This window comes from Dromaius novaehollandiae, chromosome 3, assembly GCF_036370855.1.
Source record: "Dromaius novaehollandiae isolate bDroNov1 chromosome 3, bDroNov1.hap1, whole genome shotgun sequence".
Classification (NCBI taxonomy): domain Eukaryota; kingdom Metazoa; phylum Chordata; class Aves; order Casuariiformes; family Dromaiidae; genus Dromaius; species Dromaius novaehollandiae.
In genome coordinates this window covers 120315693-120339174 of record NC_088100.1, presented here as the reverse complement: position 1 = coordinate 120339174, position 23482 = coordinate 120315693, and the positions used below count along the sequence as shown (strand labels likewise).

Here is a 23482-nt window from a genome sequence, read left to right as displayed (position 1 = left end):
AGATTCACTGGACTGAAGAAGCCTGTAAAGGTTCACTGCACAGAGCAAGCTATAACAAAGCAGTTAATGATTCCTGTGACATGAATGCTGCCATTTCAGTTTATTTGAATGACACTGGCACTCAGTCTTAAATATATCACTTTTTATTAGTTTTCTTGAAACCAACCAGATATTAGGCATGGGTATGCATCTTAGCTAAACTATAACCTCAGCAGTCCATGCCTTTGGCACTGCAGAATGCACCAAGTTTTTCAAAACACGTAACCACAGTGATATTTTTATAAAGGAATGTTCACCTCATGGGATTTTTAAGGTGTTCTATTTTTTTTTCCAAGTTACAGCTTCACTTTATTGTACATGATGTCCAATAAAAAAGATATATGTCTGTGATTGGACTTTGAAAAAGGGCCATGGTGCCTATTCCATTTAAAGCGAATGAAGTCAAGCAGTAAATTTGCTGGTCGCCCTTTTCATATTGACTGTATCTCAGCCAGCAGTTGGTCTTTGATGTTGTAACAATAGAGCAAAGGCAGAGGAGGAGGAGGATTAGGACCTCCATAATATAAAAACAAGTCTGCATTCATCATGATTTTTATAGAGCACAGTCCATGTCTATTGAAGGTTTGTAGTATAGACTCAATGGTCTGCAGAAGAGAGTAGCAATCTTAACATTTGCAGGTGGTTTACAATGCATCCATCATTACTTCTACCAGCTCTTCTTAATTCAGAGTTTGTTTAGACTTTCAGTATTTAACTTTTTCTTTCTTCTTATGCCTTCCTATGATAGGAAAACAGATGTTTGTCAGGACAGAGCTCCTAGAATATCATTTTCCTTTACAACGATTGATTGCAGTGTTATTTATGAAAGGCTTGCTGCAGCTGGCTGCTAGCGTATTTATTCCTCACTTGTGCTTTAGAGTCCAAGCTTTTATTGAAAAAGGATAGAGGGGTTGATAGGTATACATCTAACATTTGTGAAAATATATTTCAAATGGGTATCTAGGGTAGCCACACTGCCTGTATCTTCAGACTGAAGACTTCATACTGAAGGCTTCATACTGAAACAGTAGCTCCAAAGGTTTCTAATGAACTATTTACCCCAGTAGAGTCCCGAAGCTTTTGATATGCATTTAAATGGCAGCAATTCTAGCTCTTGCTCTGGATCAAAACACACAGAAGGAAGACGGTCAATCATTTCAAAAATATGCGCGTGTTACCAGGTAGTACCTGGTGGGAATTTGAGTTGTGTACAGAGCTTGGAAAGAGCCAAGTAATCTCCAGTGCACTGCATAGCTGTGTGCATAACGTAGCGGATGTGGAAGGCAGAGCAAATGGAGCCTTCCCGGTGACAGCAATGGTGACAGCAGCAGTGAGCCCCGTGCAGGTGGATCCCTATTAGAAGCCCGAAGGCAGCTCTTAGGAGACCATCTGGGGATGCACAGGGTGAAATTGCTTTACTGCACCCAATTCCAGTGGCTGTTGCTTAAGGCTTGATCCTGAAGTGTCTCGACAGGACAGAACACCTGGAAGCTTTCCCACCTCACTCCAAAGACACCTGACCCAACAAAGGAGAGGGGGAGAAAAAGATGCCAATCTGTAATGCATTTGACAGTTTAGGACTTGATTTAGGGTTGGATCCTGTGCCTTCTGGATGTTCAGGTTAGACCTGAGAGTCCAAACACATGAACAAGTCACCACTTGCCAGCTGAACTGCTGTAGCTCTTTAGATGCCTTATTCCACCTTCATCCCATGACAAATACCAGGTGAGTTTGTATTTGTCAGCCAGTCTCTGGTGGCTCCAGTCAGAGCTGAGTGCACAAATTCTGCCCAGGGCATCTGGGCTCTTACCTGAGCACTCGCGCTCTGTCCTCAGACAAAGCATTCCCAAGGTCCTGGCGGACACCAGACTCATAGCTTTTCTGTGGGAAATCTGTTCTTTTATTCAACATCTACCATAATGACCATTAAAAAGGCAACATCTGGTGCAGAAAATATATGCGTGCTATTGCTGCATTCTGCTAAATGTCTCCTTCATCAGGTCCAGATACAGCAGTGTCTTAGCTGTCTCTGCTTTCCCCAGTATGCCAGCTGATGAAAGCAAACTGCGTGAAGCTTAGCAGGTATCAGGTGGGAGTTCTGGCTAGTTAGAGGCATCACCTAGTGTTTAAAAGTTTGCCCTTGAGGGATCAATAGCTCTGAAAAAGCTGCTGAAAACCTTCATTGGCAGTGAACTTGATTCTTGCTCTCCTTTGATCTGATATTCATGGCTTTTTGAGTAATATAAATCAGACCTGCCTTTCTCACTTACCCATCCCTCTTTATTCTCCTACCCTTCCCCTGAGAGGATCGTTTTCTCATGTTGTTAGGAACATAGCTATGGCAGTCTTAACATCAAAATAAAATGAGGTAATTATTTGCATAACGTTAGAATAAGAAACAATTTAATATTACCTCTCTGGGTTTTTTTTTTCCTTTTTCCTTCTTAAATCTTCCCACAATAAAATAGAAGAGGAATTTGCAGCTGAAGTTGTGCATTTGTGCACACATGGCAATAAGTAGGGGAACACAAATGTATATGCCAATTCCCCAATACTCACTGCTGCCATTGGTAAAAAGAGCTACAATTATATTGCAATGAGGTTATAAACTCCATAATACTCCCATGACAACTATTGCAGTTTACTTGTAAGAGCCATATGAGGAGAGAAGATGTATATTTATCTCTTTAGTGCAGTTAGGTAGCTGGAAGCAAGTTCTGTGCCGCAGCCTACCAGGACACACTCTTCCAACCTGCTCTGCAGTGTGTGCACCGTACTCTTTGGGCTCTCTCTTTATACAGAAGCAATTCTCCCTCCATGCAGCCTTGCATATCATCCAGGGTCACAGAGCTGTCTTTCAGACAGTTCCTCTAACAGAGAAGGTTAGAATATCTCAGACTTGAGCTGCTTATCTTTCCGTTTCTACCTTGCTGCTGCATCTGGCTGCTGGGCTAATCTAAAGATGAATTTTATATTTATATATACCTATATAATTGTTCCATACAGCTTATTGTCAGTGGCGTCTGGGTGGCTTCAGGCACATGGTAAGGTTATAACAAGTCTGAAAAATAAAACCATTTATCCTAAAAATAACTTAGAACTATCTAGTGATCATGGGGCGGAGGGGAGACAGAAATGAAGATATTTTTCTTTTCACGTTAAGTGTCAGATTCAAAAGCATCTGCCTGGCTCCGTGCATGTATGGTATTCATTTCCTGTCTGCAGTCTATTGGAATGCCCCCCGAGTCGTCTGAAATTGAAAATCAAGTCATGCTTCTTTAATCAGCTCTAGGAAATAGCCCCCCCCCCTCTCTTACTGCACTAAGAAAACTTACATATACGTCCATAGAATTTATAACATAAAAAGCCCAAATTTCTCTCCAGGGCAAATCCTTTCTCCCTCCCCTCTTAAACAGAGAAGGGTCGTCACACTGTCCTGTCATGGTGTACCGTGTATCTGCTTCCTTGCTCTTCTTCCCTGTAGTATCACTGGAGGGAGGCGTTTCTCTGGTGTGTCTGCTTCCTCCGGTTCCTTTCTCTTGTCCTGTCACACAGGTAGTTCACGGAGATGTAGAGAGAGGGCACAGTGTCCTCTGATGCTGCCTCAATACAGAATTAAGATAGTTACTGCCTCGAGTATACAGATGCCATTTATGCTAATGACTTCCCGCTGCTCATGTATCAGTATCCCAAGTTTTCTAAATGGAGAGCCTAGATCTGTACTTTCGGGCTTGAAAGAATACTTTGCTGCAGGAGCAGAGCGGTGGGTGATCCTGAGACAGCCATTCAGATCTCTGCTGCTGTTTTATGTAAACTCTCGCGTGTAGAAACAACCCCTTCTAGTGCATGTTGTGAGGCATGTATTTGATGTGGCGCATAGATATTGAATGTAAACAAACACTGCCTTTCCTCCACCTTCACCCTTTTACCCTGTAACTCCATCAAAATAAAACTAGTTTTGTTGGGGAAGGCAGCTAACAGAGGGTCGAGTAAACTATCTCGCAGTACTTCAACAGTGTGTGTGTTTTGAGCATCAAGACTCTAGTGATTTGCCTTTTTTTTTTCAGGCACAGAAGTAGTATTGCCAGAAGCACAGGAAACATCATGTTTTTGGAATATAACACTTGTCTGCTTTCTTGCTTTCCCGTTATTAGCTTTTGCTTATGTGATGAAGTCATCATGTAACTTTTGGTCCACAGGGACTAAACACTTTCTAGTCTCTAAAAACATGTGCCAGCTAACACAGCCAGAGTCATAGACACTTTTGAAAGCACAGGGTGGATATTCAGTGGCATATGAGAGGGAGACACAGAGGCTGGGAATAGCTGTTTCTTGGAAACGAACAGTTGAAGGCAACTTTGAAAATTGAAAAGGTTTCAAGTAAGGTTACTCTTTTGGCTAGGGAGAGATGAAAACTTCATTTATTAAAGTTGGTTCACCTAGTGAAATCTTAGCTGTAGTGATTTAGTGGAATAAACTTGCAAGAGGACCTAGTTTAAGACCCATGAAAATAATTTCAGATATATGCTTGTTCTTTTTCATTTGCACTGACTTTGTGTGTGCTGGCCTGCAAAGCTGGCCTGACCAAAAAGTTGTGTATAAAAAGTATTAATACTAGATTTTTTTTTGCTCTTGTGGTTTTGATTACAGGCTAAGGCGGACTTTTGCATTGTGTTGAAACTCTGTGTGTAAATTATGATACAGATTTCAAATGACGAGTGAGATTGGACTCTTTCAATCAAATTTAGCCTTGGTATAAATGGATTCTGCTTAGACCTACATTACGGAACAGACATTGCAAGAACTTGAACCACTTGCCTGTGCAGCAGTACAGAGTTTGTTCTCTGAAACTCTGAGGAGATGGGAAAGGTTCATACTCACTTCAGTGCATACTGAATTTGGTACCTGAATAGCTCAGGATGGAGCAATGGGATCTGATTCTTTCTTTCCCCAGTATGAATTATAATTTGATGGTAGTGGCACTCATAAAACCCACATAAAGAAGGTAGCACACTCAAGGTTTGTGAAGAGCTGGTTTTACACAGGTATTTAAGAAAACCTAAAAGCATCAGTACTTCCAACGAATTTGCATTTTGGCACCACAAGTAATAGGATGGAAATAGTTGGCTTACTTTTCAGTTGTGTATTTGCCTGTTCAGTTGTTAAATCAGTGAGTCTTGTATGGCGAGCTCCTGCCAGGCAGTGATTAGAGGGAAGATCTTCAGTCATGAAGAACAACTAAGTTTTTATGAACAGCTTGGGCAACTGGAAGTGTCTGTTAAGTGCGAGCAAAACTTGGCATTGGTCATCTGTCAGAGCCATACACAACTTTAATTCTGTGCGCTTGGCCATCTCATGGATGGCCAAGTATCTGCTAAAGAACAAAGCACCAGTGTGTACTGTATTAGAAAATTTGCCATAGGGCCTTTTTTTTTTTTCCTGCAGACACTGAGCTCTGGCCATCACCAAGTCTATTTTATTATCAAAGTGTTATATAAATTGGTGGTTCACCTCAAAGCTAAACCAAACGGTTTGTATTTTCTAACTGAAGGAAAGCATGAAATATAAGCAAACAGCAGAGTATTAAAAATAGCTGTGCTGTGAAATGTGTATCCAGAACATGTGGCAAAAAGTTGCCAGATTTGAATATGATGTCGTTGGTCTTCTCTTTGAGCTCTGAGGAAAAAATACAGTCTACAAAAGCAGTTCAGATCTGGACCCAGCATTTACTAATGCTGCAGAAGAGACAGGGAGCTTGATGAGGGAAGCTTCCAGCTAGAGGCTGAACAAAGGATGGTTCAAAACTAGACGTCTGTGTCTTCAGCCTCAGTAAGGCAGGACTGGCAGCAGGGCTGCTCCGGCTTTCAGGAAATATCAGCTCAGATGGCTTAGCAAGGCAACAGCCTTTTCCTCCACTGCGGAGGGTCTTGTCCTAGTGTTGGCCATGTGCCTTGAAATGGTGGTCTGGACCTTAGCCGTGAAGGGGGCCTGAATACTGCTGTCCTAGGATCTTTGCGGGCATAACATAAGTCTTGACTACATGTTCAGTTCTCAAGATTTTCTCTGTAACTATAAGGGCTAGAAATTTTTAGTGCAAAAAAAGTTCAAAAGCTGTTATTCTGAGATAAATCTGCCCCAGTGCTTTGCAATTCTGCCTCTGCTGTGTGCAGACCTTGAGAGCTACTTCAACATATGCCTGAAAAACAGCTGTGATAGGCCAAGTAAATACTTGGGTGTCTCAGCACATCACTACCTGTTATGCTGCCTTTCTGTTGTCCTAATTACAACAGCATTTGCAACTCCATCTGATTCTTCATAGAAACAAAATCACTTGGAGCACCGTGCAGTCCCTGAGGTTAACATGTCCCTTAGCAGTGCTCTGTGGGATGACTGGGTTTCAGTTTTTGTATAGTCAAACATGCAGAAATACTGCAAGTTAGAAAAAAATGGATACAGTATCATTTTACCACTGGTAGAGTAAATAGAGAAGTACCATAAAATTCACCCTACTAAAGGCACTCCTTTTTCTTTTTAGCTACTGTTATCAGTGATTCACCTTCTATATAGACAATGTTTAAATCAGGTGCTATACTATTTTGGAGATCCTTAATGAGAACATCTGTGTACACACAAGCCAGTGTAGACCATTTAAAAAGTTTTATTAACAGTATTTATCAAAAATGTGCTATTAATTATTGCATCAATTACTTTGTATAGCTTTCCAAAGATAAGTAAGGCCTTCTGCTCCATTGATTTGTATGATTGTGAAGGACAAGCACATTAAAAAAAAAAAAGGAGAAAGTTTCTTCGTATCTGAGTCATTGACATGAAACACCTCTGGTCTGACTTTCATAGATACAAAACACCCGTGACTCACTGGAGTTAGCTTGGAGATGTGAGGCTCACTACCTTTGCTGGCTTTCAGTTCATCACACAGAAAGTAAAGCATCCCAAATTTAAATATGAGCGTAAGTGACCTGCCTGTTATATAACGTATGAGTCACAACGAAGCAAGGAACAGAACATGGGTCTTCTGACTGCCTGGACTGTATGTTGCATTGATCATAAAATAATTTTTTCTCCACATACCTCTGATAATGCTTTTCAGCAGTTAACCTCACTGTCTGCTTATCCAACACTGTCCTCATATCTCTTCCTGCTAGGTCCTGTGCTGCTTATACTTATGATATACAAAAAGTAAATAAAAAACAGGAATTAGATCACCCAAGTTCATTACAGATCTTGAATCTGCAGAGGTGAAAGTCTGATGTGGTATCCTGGTGCGTTGCTCAGCCTCCCCAGCCTGGTTAATTTTAAAGTGATCATTTAGCGCTAACCTGGAAACACACGACAACCTTCAAAATCAAAACAATCTGTTTAGGCAGGTGGGAAATGAAACCAGTCCTAATGGCTATAATGATTTTCTGTGAAGGCTCCAGGCCTCATTTTGTCTCTGATAGCAATATAATCTTTTATAGCGTCTGTGAAGTTTCCTAATAAGTAAATGTTCCTTGTTCCTGGTGGTTGAAGATGCTGTACAGGTGCATCATGAAAGTGCATTGACAGACTGTGGGGTTTCAATTCAAGACCTCTTGTCAAAATCATTTTACAAGATATTTCAAAGGAGTATACAAGAAATAAAAAAGCAATGTAGCTGTAACAGGGATTTGGTAATAGATTCCCTTGCTGTCTGGGAGCAGTTAGGGATATATGTTGCATCATTGTTCCCAAATTCATTCAACTCCATAATTAGCAGTGTTTGCAAAAGTGGCCTTAGTTGGGCAAGTGGGGAAGGAATGAAGGGAGGTGGGTAAAGAAGTATGAAGTACAGGGGAAGAGCAGCTCTTCCAAAATATTTTCTGTAGTTGCAGTCGTTCCTTGCTTCTTCTCTGTCTTGATTGTTTTTCCAGAACTCAAATTAAGGGATTAAAATAAGGACGAGAGGAGAAAGATGGATTCCTCACCTGCTAAAAATGCAGAGAACTTCTCTTTCTGCCTGGTTTGGTATTTCTAGAAGTTCCCACCTTGGTTTAGCTTCTCTGTGGGAAAGAGAAACAGTGTACTTCCCTGCAGCTAATGTCTTCTGATAGAGGAAGAAACAAAATAAGAAGGCAAGGGAGGGAGTAAAATACTTGTTTGATTATTGCAAAGTTAAGCTGCAGTAGCAGGTAGTGAATTTTTCATGCAGGTAAGGTTGTCTCTTAGATAGTGCCTTAAACCTTGCTATGGTCCAAGTCCCACCTGGGTTACCAACATTTAAACTTATCCTTACAAACCCCTGTGAATGACTCTTGCTCCATGTTTTTTAGGTGGCACGCAAAGACATGGATATGTGGGATTTTAAATCGAGTCTGAGGTGACTTAGTCAAGTCACACAGCAGTCAGTGGCAGGGACAGGAGAGCGATGCTCTGGGTCGGTTCTTGCTCTTGCACAGCCCAACGCACCCCTCATGCTCCACCCTGTATAGTTTTTGCCATGAAGGAGATGGTACATTTTAGCATCATGTCACCCCTTCTAATATATTTTTACCGTGCTCTCCGTTTGTCCCCTTCTCACAGAGCCTATACCAGAAATTAATAATGGTGGTCAGAAATGGGGTGCTGAATTATTATTCTCCCTTTTTCAGTGATGAATATGACAAGATAAGTTATTATGTAATACAAACAGATGTCTTAATATGGCAGTTTCTCTCTATAGGGTTTATTTCATTGCCCTGTCTCACAGCTGTGAGTAATGTGTTCCTACCCTTATATATTGTTCACACTTAGAATATTCAGAAATCCTAAGCTATTTTCATATTAGGAACTTCTATAAATATCTGATCCCATGGGGAACAGCAGAATTGTAGCTGACAGCAATCACGAGTAACCCCTTAAAAAATCATCTTAATGGAAAGTTTAAAAGTTATGAATAACCCTGTTACATGAAGGAAAAAAGTAGTTTACATTAAAACATTTAGAGTAGATGCGTCGTTTGAGTAAGAAACCAATGTGTCTGATTAAGAAATTTCATAACTTCAAAGACACTGAGTCAGTAATTCAGAATGAAGTGATATCTCTTTTAAAGGTAGTCAAGCAACCCTGCTTTCCCAAAAGCAATTAGGAATACAAATTGTGTACACCTAAAAAATATATAGTGTGAAATATAAATGTTCAAAGTAACTTAGAAATAAGAAGAGAAGAATATTTTCTATCCTCCAGCAAAGTTTTCATCTGTTAGCTTTGGAGCACAAACCCTGTTTTCTTCAGAAACAAGGCTGACGTTACAGTAAGGACGTGCTTTTCCTGGCTGGATTTGTTCTGGAAGATCCTTTACCTGAGCTAGTGCAGGAACTAACAGAGCGAGCCCATATTCTTCTCTTCACGTGCAGCTCAAGCCCTCTTTTTATTGATGGCATCCTCTGTTATCTTTTTACCAGAAATACACAATTCTAATAACGCTACAGATCAGCTTAGATACTACACCAAGAACTATGTACGTAAAAATTAGGGCCTCCGTTCATTTATAGTAACTGAAAGCAAATGCTCTTTCACTCTCTGTACTATGAGCAGATAACTGAAATGGCCAGGCATATCAGGAGTTTCTGTTTGCATATGTTGTAGTATGACGCCGAGGCCCTGCAAGGCATGGTGTAGGCTTGTCCTAGGGTGAAAGGGACTGCAAGAGCAAATGCCGCTTTCAGGTAGGGAATAGACTGTGTAACCTGCCTCATTCCTGGAAGGTGTTACCCCATTCCTAAGCAGACAGACTTCGCTTTCCTCCCCAAAAACCTGATATCATACTTCACTGTCACCATTAGAAATTTGTTCCTGATGTTACACTGGAGTCTTCCAGTCCAGTCCAACTCAAGTACGCAGAGTAGACCATCCCTTTCCTCCTTGCAGCAGCCTTTCATATAGGACAGTTACCATGTGCTCCTCAGTTTTTCTTCCGTAGGTTAAACAACCCCAGCCCATTCAGTCTGTAGTTAATGACAGTCCCTGCCCCAAGCAGCTTGGTAGTGGGCCCAATCAGCCTGATGTCATTACTTCACCGTGAAAATTTTCTAACTAGCTCCATGTGATATTCCATCTGCCTGACACTATTAAAAATTTGTTATATAGCCCTTATTATTGTAGTTGCTGAGCTCCCCACAAACATCACAGTGCGGAAGGGAAGTGCTGTTATCCCCACTGTGGCACAGACAGACTATGACCTGCCAAGATCACACAGTGAGTCTTATCAGAGAATTAAATGGAGCTCTCTAAAGTCCTTGGCCTGCTCTCTAGTTGTGTGGTACGTTAACGTGGAGAATCAAGATGCTGCTGAAGTGGCAAGCAAACAGGGAAGGTATGAAATTGTATGTGAGAATGTTATTATTTTTTAATAAAATCTCACTTTATTTTTAATAAAGGCAAGATTATGAGCATGATACCTCTGAAAAAAGTAGGTAAGTACCACATTTTTCTTTGGTTCCTGTCTGGAGTAATTTAATAACAGCACAATTACTCCTCATTGTTAGTCAGACATAACCGAGAAGCCATTTAATCCTTGTGCAAAGTTTGAAGCTAAATTCTGTTTTATAAGTGTTAGGTTAAAGCACTAGCACATGGGTAAGGAACCTAAAGTTAGTGGTCTTCAATTTCATTTCCTAGAAGCCTGCTGCCATATGATTTGCTTTCTATTTTTTATTAAATAAGGTGTGTGTTAATGGATGGCCCACCAAAGGCATCTGAAAGTCCTATCTGGTCATCAGCAAAGTAAAGTATTCCTACTTTAGCCTTCAGACAATAAAATCTGTGAGAAACGGATACGTTTTTACCACTGCACATTCATGCAGTAATACAGAATGAACTTCTTATGTCTGTGCTGTAGGTAAATGTGTAATAGCCTTTTGGCACTTTCAGAATGTAACCATTCTGATCACAAAAATACCGAAAAGACATTAATTCAACTAAATCTGTTTTTGTTCTTTGCAACGGCAGTGCAGTGAGAGGGGGAGAGGAGAACTGCTTTAGTTTTTATTTGAGATTTCACTTAGCCCCAGATTAAGTCTTAAACCTTGGTTTATTTAACTCACTGAATATTTTGCAGTAATGTGCACAGATTATATTATAAAATCTCTTCAAAAGGCAATTAAGAAACTTTTAAGCAAATAAACACAAAATAAAAGAAAAGGCATTGTAACTGTTATTTATCTGAAATCTCAACAAAAGGTATGTTAGCTTAATTTGAGCTGGGGGAGCTGGACGGAGATTGTGTTTAACCAGAAATGCTGGCAAAAATGTGCTTCAGTAGAGCCAGAACCACATGTGGCCATTCCACTTTAATTGTGCTTGTTTTAAAAGATAGGTCTTTAACATTTACCCTATCCATGCTTGCTGTCTCTTTACGAACTGAAAATAAAAGCTCCCCAGGCAGTCATACTAAGACCTCAAACATAAAATTTTTCAGCTGAGTCAAAAACAAAACCTGTGCTGAGTCTGCCCCATGCATTTTTTTGAAGCCATAAGAAGATTTGACTTGCCTGCTATTTTTTTTTTCTCGAGTCCCCAGGCCAGTCGTAACCCAGGGAGGGAGTGTTTTGATACCAAATGTATCTCCTTGGTGAGGTCAAAGGCAGTGGCAGCAGTGCTACTGGTTCGAAGGCAGCCTGCTGTACTATGCACTACAAAACCTAAAAGCACGCTCAACAATAACAAAAGCATTAACCACTGACCCACAACTTGGTGAAATTCAATCCCGCCATTAGGCAAACATGAAAATGAGATCCCAGAGGAAGGAAGGTTCAGATGTTCAAGACCAAAGAAGTGGGGTGAGGAAGACTGCACAACTAGATGGAAGACATTGCAGACTGAGGAGGGCGAGGGTGAGGTGGCAAGTTCAACAGTATGAGCTTTTAATACCATAAATTTCAGCATGAACGTAGCAGTCAGTATTTTTGTTCCACCTTGGAACAAAGCAAACTAAAATGCTGTGCAATGATGATATCCTTTCACCATTTTAGTGACATGTTTAATTTGATATGATTTGATTTTCCAGGGATTGCTTCTGATCGTCCTGTTTCCAGATTTGCTTTAACTTAGATGTTTACATCAATGTTTAGGTGCTCATGGGGAGGCTGAAATGTTATTGAAAACACTCAAGTCTGATTCAGTTTAATCTTGTGTCAGATGCCTTGCAGTACTGTAACTGAGAATATTTCAGTGGAAGTCAGATACCAAACTCATGGGTACCCTAGAAAATTCCAGCCAGAAATCCTGTATGTTTGAGTAACTAGCTGTGGGTCTGTATGCTGTGTGGGCTTGTGCATGTGCCTTGCAGAGCAGGTGGAAGCACCTGAGCACCCTTGTTTTGGCATGTTTGCTGAGTCTTTTTTAGCAGGAAGCTGGAGATGGGGGTGTTGGCAGGACTGCACGCTGTCTCAGCTGTTGTTATAGTGCATTGCTTTTTTTTCCCAGAACACCCTTACTGCAGAAGACCATTCTCCTGAAGCCGGCTTTACCCTGAACCCTGAGGACAGAAGAGAATACCCTGACCTCCAGGCTGCCCACCGGCCATTCCCTAAACAGAGATTCAGGCAGGAAAATGGGCATACGTCATTGCAAAGAGATGGACCCAGATCTTTCCTCTTGGATCTCCCAAACTTCCCTGACTTGTCAAAAGCAGATATCAATGGGCAGAATCCCAACATTCAGGTATATGTTCAAATTTATGTTACCTTGTGATACTTGGTGAGCTAGACAAATTATTTAACAGAACCAAGTGAGCTTTCAGTCTGGCTTTCCTGTTGTGTGGTCAGAATGCACTCTCTCTCTACCAATAACACCAAGAGAGGATGCTTTTTGTCTAAGTGAATGCACAAATTTCATTTTTTTTTTCTAAATTGCTCTTTGAATTTTATTGCTTGCCTAAGTTTAGGCATGAATATAGACCTCTTTATGATACTAAAGCATCTTTGCTATTGCCGTTTTAGCATATATTCTTTTCTTTGACCTCAGATTAGTGTTTTTAATTCTGTTTTCAATTCTCTGTTGTAAAATTTGTTTGTGAACAGATTCTCTTTCAGTATGCTGTTATGAATTGCAACCATGCCCAAAGACTGTAAGAGAATATGTCTTTAAGTTTCAGCTCAAAATGAGGTCCTCTGTATGGAACTAAGACTTCAATGTTAATTCTGCAGCAGCTGCCTGGAGTAAAAAACAGTTGTCTGTAAGAAACTTTGTTATATGTTACTCCTCAAACTGTTCTTCGGTTTGGAATGGCCTCTTACAAGCCATTTGCATCTTGAAACTTCAAGGATTAGAACGAGGAAAAAATGAGTGATTTGTTTTTAATTCAGAGCCTTAAAGCAAAATTGGCATTAATAAGCAGTCTTTTTTAACCAAAACAATAAATTGAAATGTTGTTCTGCCTAAGATGTGCTTATGAAAACAATGCACTAATAGAACTAGTTTTCTGGTTAAATAAATTCCTGGCTTGTTATACTCCCCCAACCCACAAAATTACCATCTTTTTGATATGTCTAAGAAGTACATACATAAAGATATAAAAGATGTATTCGTGAGAGACCAACGTTATCAGGAGAAAACAAGCTGTCTCGAAGTTGACACTACATTACTTCATAGATGCAACATTCAAAAGTCTAACAGATTTGGATCAAGTGCAGGTCCAATGCTTGACAGGCTGAGGTAGTAAACATGTTCAACATGTGGTCACTGTATGCATCCCTCACGCTAGGAGAAGCCTTCCAGAAAGCCTTGGGAAGGGAAGATAGGGAAGCTGTAGGGGCCCCAAACTGTGGCATGAGGTAAATAGTGTAACATCATTGTTTGAACACTATGTAAACCACAGAGGAGCATAGGAGGAAGCAAAAGCCACCTCTGATTGGTAAGAGCATTTAATGTTTAGACCTAGGGAATAGATAAATGAGTGGAGGATGGAAACATTTCTCTGGCTTGCCTTTACAGCAACTGCTGCGGCTATGACCTCTTTTTCCACCACCTGACGTTGGAAATGTGTGAGCCAGCTCTGTCAGCGGTTTCGCTGGACTCGAAGAACTGGGGAGCCTAGACCTGTAAACTGAAAAACATTGGGTAGCATTAATCCCAGAGCTCTTGTATGCACAGATCAACTCTTTCAGAAATAGCCTCCTTAAGTTTCCATTATATTTAGTCCGCTTACTTAGGTGCATAAATAGGGATATACAAACCTTCTTTAGGTTCCTGGTTTTGACATTTCTGCAGCAGTTCAGGCCTTACTGAGGGTCAGTGAGAGTTTACTTCTTTCTCTGAGGGTTGTAAAAGGTGGTCTACCCTTTGGGGAAAAACAGGATTACAGTGAATTTTACACTGTAAAATTGTCACTAAGCAATGCCTTATTTATTTGAATGGAAATAATGACATTCGTTGACTTGCAAATTTCTCATCAGCAGTTTGGCAGGTGAAAGCAGAATCGATACTCATTTTTCCTTTTGAACATTGGCTTCAGGTTCTACAAGTTACAATACTGGGGGGTTAATTTAAAAACCAAGTCTCAGGACATGACCTCACAGTCACGTACACCAAATCCATGGAGTTTTAACCTATTATGTACATTGTAATATATAACATTTTGAATGGGCTAAATAAGCAAGAGAGTACAAACTCATTTTCTGCTGACACCTACCCTGAGCATGTCATTTCACATCCCAGACAGCTTTACGTCCAGCCCTCCACGTGCTGTGTGCAGTAAAGGGATAATTTGGGTAGCTTCTTGTTGGAAAAAGGATACCAACTGTGTAGAGGAAAGCCACCTAGAAAGCATCACCTTACTGCCAGATGAAGCCCCTGTTTGCATTTAAAGGAGGACAGGAACATCTGAGTGGACTTAAAGAATAGTACGTGGAAAAAGCGTAAGTAAGAGGCAGCTGGTGAAACAACAGTAGCAGGCTAGCTGTGAGATATCCAGCAGCCTCTTGACTCTTTATGTAGAGGAATCAGTGTAAGGCTGACCCGTCTTAGCGGCATGGAAAAGCATGATGTTACAGTGTTGTGAGCTCCATCAGGCTGTATCAAATGAATACTTTGTCTCATGAGATTTGGTTGGAAAGAGGAAGAAAGCCTGTGTATTTTACATACAGTAAAATGGCCACATTTACCTCTCATAGACCCACAGCCTCTTTTCTCTCCTACTAGTACAAACATGCATAGACCAATAATAATATTTTTAGGGGAAAATATGCCTGAATATTTTTAAAATCTAGTAAACAGACATAAAATTAAGCCTAAGAAAGCAGCTTAAAAAGATAGTCCAGTGAGTCCTCTTTAAGACTGTTCCTTCACTGGTTTTCTGTGAGGAGGTAATTGCTCTTTCATGCCCTAGTTATGTGCGCTTTCAGGGAAGAAGTGGTGGACATCAGAACACAATCACAGGAATTCAGGAAAATTAACACATGCCCCAAGGCTACTGCTGTATTTATCAGGTGATAATTAAATATAAATATAGTGGATTGTCTTTAAAAAAAACTCAGACACAGCAATCAGAGCTCCAATAAACAAATGCTGTATGACTCATTGCATGTGAGACAAGGGTGACATTGGTCTTTCTGTGATATTCTAGCCTTGTAAAATTTTGCATCATTTCAAGTGGCCTTTTAATGGTTTAGCATTGGTTTAGCATTGGTTGTTTGAGAGTAACTGCAGCACCTCTTGATGAACAAAGACTGGCTGTTTTGAGGTATTCTTTTTTTTATTCTTTTTTTTTTTTTTTTTTTTTTCTTCTATTTCAACTACTCTGTGAATGTCTGGAAGACTTCTAGAAGAGAAGGTAATTACAAAAACTGGTCACTGTATTTTCTCCAGATTGCCTGCCCAGGTGGAAAATCCTTTTGGTGTAGGTTTGCACTCGTTTGAAGATGAACTAGCTGAGGGATGCCTATGCAAGCCTTGCAATTGGGCAGGGTTATTCAGAATAAGACAGAATTGTTCTTACTTCTGTGAAGCAGAATGAAATCATATAGGAAGTGTATAGGAAAAAGTTATTTTCTACTTCCGATGGCTTTTTCTCTTCCCATCCAACCAGCCTCCTACAGCCTTTCAGGTGTTCCCTAGCTCTGTGGCTGTTCCTCTGCTTGGAAGCTAATACCTCAACTAGCAGTTGAACTTTTGCTCTTGCCCCTGTCATTTGCTTTATTCTCCTGGTTTCCCAGGCTCGAAGAAGGTACTGTCCTATTCTGTTTTGTTCCACTGCTTTGCTGCTTCCCCAGCAGTGCTGGACAGCATGATAAATGGGAAGCAAAGGGAAAACTCCCTATTGTTTGTCATGGAGGGGCATTTTGTTGTTATCGATCCTCTTTGGAGAACTTGAATCTTGATCAAGTTTTACATTCTGTATACCTGATATACAACTAGGTGAGTCCATCTGAGTGATGGATACATTAAAATATTTTGGACGAGGAGATACAAGTAGAAACCACACAGAGTTAGGTAGGGCTCCTGTCCTGATAACATGTTGATGTCACACTACACTGTAAAGCAGTGTGGCATGCTCTGGAAAACTGAAGTAAAATAGTATATGATTAAATCTGTTTTCCTTAGTATCCTTGCTGTGAATTGCGGAATTAGTAATAATAGGATTGATTTTAAGACAGAAGAGATTGATGCTGCCTGCTTGGTGATGCGTTGTCTTTTCTGTTTAGCATGAGGCCTGTGGGCCATATTTATCAGTCATGCCACTCTGGTATTAGCTTTATTTATCCTCTTCTCTTTGATATCTATTCAGTTTCTACCTTCTCTTAAAAAACATGCACAGAACCAGCCATTCAGGGAACATGCAGAGCAACATAGAATAAGCGGTATCATCTGCTTTAAGAAAAATTACTGATGGCTTTTCAAACCAACTTCTTTTCAGGTTAATCCATGCCCATTCCCCTCATCTCCATCGATACAACATGTAGCATTTAACCTACTTCATTAGGTTTGTTTTTTAGGTGTCAATTATATATAGCATTAGCGGAAGCTGCTGGTTTCACTGCATTGAAGAACAACACCCTCCTGGTTTCATTTCTTAATGTAACAAGAGGTAGCTATAGTGTGCAAAATTCGGATCTGGATTTGGGATCAGATTTTGAACCCTGGGTTCAGATAGGTCCACCAGAGAGCACCACTGAGTTTTGAGCATGTAACACAAATTTCAGGTTTGGATTCAGATTTGTCTCCCCCCACCCAGCAAAATTTTGAAGGTCCTTCACTTTCCTTTCAACCCTGCATAAGTTATAACCCAGTTTTCTGAGCCCACAAAGCTGTTGTGAGCTGTAATGACATAACCAGAAGTAAATTGTATCACTACCAGTACCATTTTAATTGAAGTTGTTATGTGATGTAAAACTAAATATGTGATTTCCATACCTTACAATGATATCTGTTTTGCTATTACAGTTACCTCATTGCTGTCTTGCACATTTCTACCCTTACAGAATGGCAAGTTCTGCACTAAAGAATTGCATCAGTTGCATGAAGGAAACAGAGGATAGAAATGTAGCAGAATCTGCTGCTTGCACAGTATCGCAAACGTAGATCTTCCTGCAACATAATCTTCCAATTGCTTAGGGCAATGTTTACACCATTAAAGTGAATTCAGAAACATTGTCTCAGTAAACAGGACAAAGTACACAGAACTTTTTGTACACTCCAACAAGCGAGGATAATATTTATCTTCGGTATATTTTTGGCCAGGAGAAAATTGAATGTTGGTTGCTTAAGACATCTGTGCTTGATACATTTGTTTCGTTAGAAATTCACTGCCAATCTGTTGTTTTAATGTACCTATGCCAATTATTTTTAACAATTTTTACAGTTATTTATAACTCACACTGCCGTAAGAGAAGTGACTTGATTTTAGGTTTGAAGACTTCTGGAGATGATTGTGCATTTATAGAAAAAGTATGTTACCACGGGCACTTTGGGAAGCATGACAAAAAATAAACAATTTACAGTTTTGATAATCACCGGAAGAGGAAATCAGTGAAAATGAAATCTTTAAAACAGTCTCCGTAATAAAAATATGAGACTAGGTCTATGTTATAATTTTTGAGAGGATATATGGAACATGTTTTTGTTGGAATAGTGACATGATATAGGAAACCTTTCCAGAGCTGTTATAAATGTCCCTTTCTAGCAACTCTAGCTCTAGATCTGTTTTGTTTTTTGTTGTTTTAAACAAGTCCAAACCAAATGAACAAGATGTGTGTTTGTGTATGATACATACATATAGTCATAGGCTAATGTTAAGGCTACCTGTATGTGCTGTGAAGAATTCAGTGGAGGCTTATTTTTCAAAAATATGACAAGGAAGATGGGGAAGCAATTGCTCATCCAAAGAAGCCACCTTTTAGGACCTCTGCCCAAACTCTTGAGTCATATCATGGAAGGACTACTAGGGTTAGTCACTGATTTACTCCCTGCCTAAGGAAGGTGCATTAGAGGTAAATGGGGTTGGGCAGATCTAGAGTTCTGAATTCCCAAGTTGTCGTCTTCAATTTCCAAGAGTGGCAGTTCAAACAATCCTGGGATTCATTGTTGAATTTCTTTGGATGCATGGTTTTAATGCCAAATGTTAAGCAAACAAACTTGTAATCAAAGCTTAAAGCAGAGGAGAGAGACGTACAGAGGTGTGTCAGACTGACACGTTGGATTTTGCTTTTGTTGTGTTTGTTCTTTGAATAGGCTATTTGGCTAACCTGAGGTGGATCTCTCTTGACCGCCTGGAGCTCTGTTGTCTTTGAGAAAAAGGGATTACTAATTGGGACAAGGTCTCAAGCCTTAATTTCTTACCTAAGTCAGGGGTGACAAAGCAACATTGTAGTGCAAAGTCAGTTACAGTCATGCTGGAGAGGAGAAGAGAGGCAGTGAAGAACTCCTCCTCCACACTGGAGCTGGCCTGGCTGTCAGCTTGTCGAGACACAGTAGCACAAAACGCTAGGCATCACTGGAAGGAGCACCATGTGGTTTTGTGTGTTGCTGACAAGCGCACCTTCCCAAGAAAGGCATTGGGTCGTGGTTTCCCAGTTTGACCGATATGAGATAGCTCTAAGCAAAGTAGAGCTTTTCATTGCATGCAAGAAGGGGAAGTTCCTCACCCCTTGTCTACCGCAAGGTAAAACTGTGCAGCAAAACTTCACCTGCAGCAGCTTTCATTGTCCTGCCTTTGCTGGCCTAACTTTCATGCTGCCTGAAACCCACTGGCAGGTTAGGTCCAGCCTAGAAGTTAGAAACTCCATTTTAAAGGCCCTTGTACGAAGCCTGCTTGGTAGGGAACGCACACTGAAGAGGGATATCTGATTGCACAGACATGTCTTGGAAGTCAGTTAGTGGCCTCCTCTTGGAGGCCTGAGGAGTTAAGTCTTATGAGCCTGAAAGCTTGTGCGTTTCACCTCTCTTCCTTCCCCAATGTAGCAGTTGGCCTAATAGCAGTTTCTCTCACCCTGCAAACCCTCTTTTGCTTAAACTGACTTGGCATCCGGAATAAGTCTTTTAAATTGAATCTCCGTGGTTCTTCAAACTGTGCCTGGCTAAAATAATGGGCAGTCATCCTGACTCACTATCATATAACTACAGAATGCCAAAGAAAATGGATTGATGATTAAGTGCTCCCTACCTTCTTTTTCAAAGAGGTTTTTTTTAATTTCACTTTGCTGATTCATTGCTTACAAAGTTCATGTGGTCTTAAAAATACTTACTACTGGAGTAAGTACTCGAGTCATACTCTAATTTTCGTGTCGCAGTGCTGGAGCCCTCTGACTGGCGAACAGTGCACAGTGTTAGCCACTCAGTAACATTATTTACTTTCTCTTGTTGTGAAAACTCTGTTTTGCTTGGATCGATGCGGTGATTCTGAATCCCTGAACTGACCCTAAGCTTATGAAATCCATTTTAATTTGTGGTCTGCAGAAATTGAGGTTTAATGAAGTAATGATCCTGATTACACATTTAGTCTGGGAGTAAAATATCTCATGTAAAGACTTTATTAGGCTGACAACTGTACTTTCTCTCTTGCTCTTTCTCCCAGTGGGGTTTCCTAATAGCTTCAAAGTCATTTCATTTCAATGGCCCTGTCTATGGTCAAAGACAAAGCATAAAATAGATGCAAAATCTCTATTCTCCAAAAAGGACACATGTGCGTTGTTTTACGTCTGTGCACTTTGTGTTTGGTATTCCAACAGCAACATCGCTGTGGTGTGGCATCATTAAGCTATCGCAGCAACTGTAGTTTCTCTTCCTATGTAATGCTCACAGGTAGCTGAAGAAACACAGACACTAACTAGCTTTTCTTTTGCTGCAGAGAAAAAGAGTGTACCATGATTTTACTAATAGCAGTTGTATAAAACTAAATCTTCTATCCAAAAATACGAATCCATATACCTGTGTAAAGGCTTTTTAGTATAATAGTAGGTCACTTTATTTTTCCTGTTTTCACAGAACCCTATTTTCAGTAAAGTACTGTCTTGAAAGACTGCATTATAAATGTATGAAGCGCAAATGAAAACCTCCATGTTTATTATATATTACAGATATGTCTGATAGTTGCTTCTGTATTATGGTTGCTTAGCCAATCCAGCTTAATCAGTAAACTTCACTAGCTCAAAGCATCAGAGCATTTTGACTACTCTGACCCACGATGTATCTGTGGCTGCACTATGCTTCCATGACTCATGGAGCCAAGGTTTCTGATGGCTAGTTCCTATTTCTATGTAAATAGCCATCTATATGCATGCACAATATTTATCTAAGAGTTTCATAATTGCATGTTGCTCTGCACAGAAAAAGAGTAATCAAGGGTTGTCCTTGTGCAGAATTATATTTATAATCATGATATTTGCAAGGAAATCGGACAGAAAACTTTGAATCTCAGCTCTGGGCTTCTGCAGAGACCTGAACTGGTTGTGTATTGTTACACTCCACAGGACAGAAAGAAGACTTAATTCAGAGGGCTTAGCAGCAAGTAACTTATTCAGCAATGGTTAAAAGGGTCTGCTGGCTTTCATCACCACAGATAGTGTGGTTGCACATAGCAGTAATAACCCATCGTGTTATTGTGATGGAAGCAGTGCTGCAGAGTGGGCCATGCCAGGGGTGGGCTGAGCTGCCACTAGAGGGCAAGGCAGATGCAATCCAAGCTGGCCGTGTGGAAACCCTGGGCTCGGTGTCTTCTGCCTTCGACTCTTGGACTTATTTAGCCCCATGCTGAGTGAGTCCAAGCGCTTGGAACAGGGTCTGCACTCCAGAATGCTTCATACTTGCCTCAAATTCAGTCCCAGCATATTTAGATTAACAGATTTGGTTTTCTTTCTCCTGGTCGTATATGTTTGGATTTAAACATCTTTTCCCCTTAAGGCAGAAGATTCTGCTGCAAAGGTTTTTATGCACAGCATGGGTTATTATTTTGTGCAGGATTTTTCCTAGCCTTTGTTCCAAGGTCTGATTCAGCAGAGGTAGCAGAAGGAATCACTCAGTCTCTGCATATCTCTGGGCTCACTAATCCACATATGGTCTACAACATGCTAACCCTGCAGTATTACACCACCCTTTTGCAAGGCAATGTCAGTCATTTGTCTTTGCTGTATAGAAAGTTTCCCACTGACTAGGAGCAGATACTGATGGACAACCTGGTCTATTTTGAATCCCATAGGTCACCATTGAAGTGGTTGATGGCCCTGACACTGAGCCAGAAAAGGATCTGCAGAAAGAGAGCAGCAAGCCTAACTGGCCAGTCCCGTCACCTGACTGGAGAAACTGGTGGCAGAGGTCCTCCACCTTGACACGCATGAGTAGCGGTGACCAGGACTACAAGTATGACAGCACTACTGAGGACAGCAACTTCCTAAGCCCTCTCGGTGGGTGGGATAGTCATGGACCCAGTCATCGGACGTTTGAGTCCAAGGAGCAGCCAGAGTATGGTAAGTTTGCGTTCCAGGCCTCTTATGGGCATCTTGGGATTGTAAAACGAGTTTGGGGGAAATGAGAATGGTGAGGCATCGCTGAAAGTAGGCCAAGCAAAATAGAATTTTTCAACATGTGGCTTTTGTTCATCAGCTTTTAAATACAAATCTGTGCAGATGCACAAGCTGTACTGTGGTAGCTACATTCCACTAGTAAGTCTATAATCTTGAAAATCATACCAGTTATCCCATAAGAGGACTTTTTTTTAGTCATAAGTGTACTTTTTTAAAAGCAAAGGAAACAAGGTTCCATATTTATTTTTAGAGTAAGGATAAGTACAAATTTAGAATCATACAGCGGTTTGGGAACTAAAATAAAATTATTGGATAAATAAGCAAGATCTAAAACATGGTAGTATTCGATGGATACACAAATAAGATGAATTATGTTGGTGCGTGTGTGGGGAGTGGCGTATGCAACAGGAACATTGTGTATTTGCGTGTGTAATTCTGTTCCAGATGGATCATAGCAAAAACAATTGTTTTCAGCTTGTTGTACGAAACAGTTGCAGAAACTAGAAACAGAAAGGAGCTACATGTATTCCCTGTCCCAATGGACTGTAACTATCCACACAGAAATGACTTGAGGGAGGTGAATTAGTGTGTGCACTGCAGGAATCGCAGGTAGCTCAGAACCTCTCAAACTTAAGCTCTAAGTAAATACAGAAAATTTTTTGTTAGAGCTGGGTTTCAAAGCCACAATATTTTTCCCCTGGCATTTGTGTTACATTACCTAGATACCGCAGAGTGGCTGTCCTGTACTGTTGCAGTCTTATTTTTCCCTGTTTCGGTTAACTTTAATTCCTAGAGCCTTAACATTTGAGACAACTTTTCATTGAATTGTGTATTTAAATGCATACATATGTATTACATTTTGTGGCCAGAAGATTAAAGTCTATCCCTTCTTTTTGCACCTGCATTTATTTGTGGGCACACTTTATTGCCAAGAATTCATATATTAGGTAGTTATTCATTTAGGTAAAATAAAACTGCTTTCACAAAAAATTGTGGTAGAAAATATCTTAAGAATTACAAACATAAAAATAGGAGGAACAGCTTGAGAGCCAGCTGAAAATCTAACCCTGCATATTTTAAGAGGAGATACTCTGTGTTTTTTGGCACAATATAAACACCAGGTAGGTAGACCTGAAAATTGTCCTAGAGCTCTCTGCCATACCCCAGAGCACCCCGTTAATTGCATGCGACTCCTGGCCTTCTGACTAATGTAAAACGCCGCATGCCACTGGTGTTGGCCAGGAGGATGTAGCAGCAGATCCTGTCCACACAGGGCTTTTATATCAGTTCCAGCCACTGAATTGTTGATGCATTTCACAGCCATCTCCCTCATCTTGCTGCAGCAAATTGCCCCACGCAGCACTCTGCTGCCCGGCTGGGCTCGTCCTCGGCTTGGCCCCTTCTCAGCCTCGCTCCTCCCCGCCAGCCACATGGAGAGAAATCCCAGCGTCAGAGGATAGCTGGGCAGGAGG

At 40.6% G+C, this 23482-nt stretch overlaps 1 protein-coding gene across 1 annotated transcript in view; it reads left to right on the top strand.

Annotated features, from left to right (window-relative positions):
• ISM1 (isthmin 1) overlaps positions 1-23482 on the top strand; it is a 42051-nt gene that overhangs the window by 11188 nt on the left and 7381 nt on the right. The window contains exons 3-4 of the mRNA XM_064509982.1: positions 12481-12717; positions 21686-21953. Coding sequence (XP_064366052.1) covers positions 12481-12717; positions 21686-21953 — 505 coding nt within the window. The remainder of the gene's footprint in view (positions 1-12480; positions 12718-21685; positions 21954-23482) is intronic.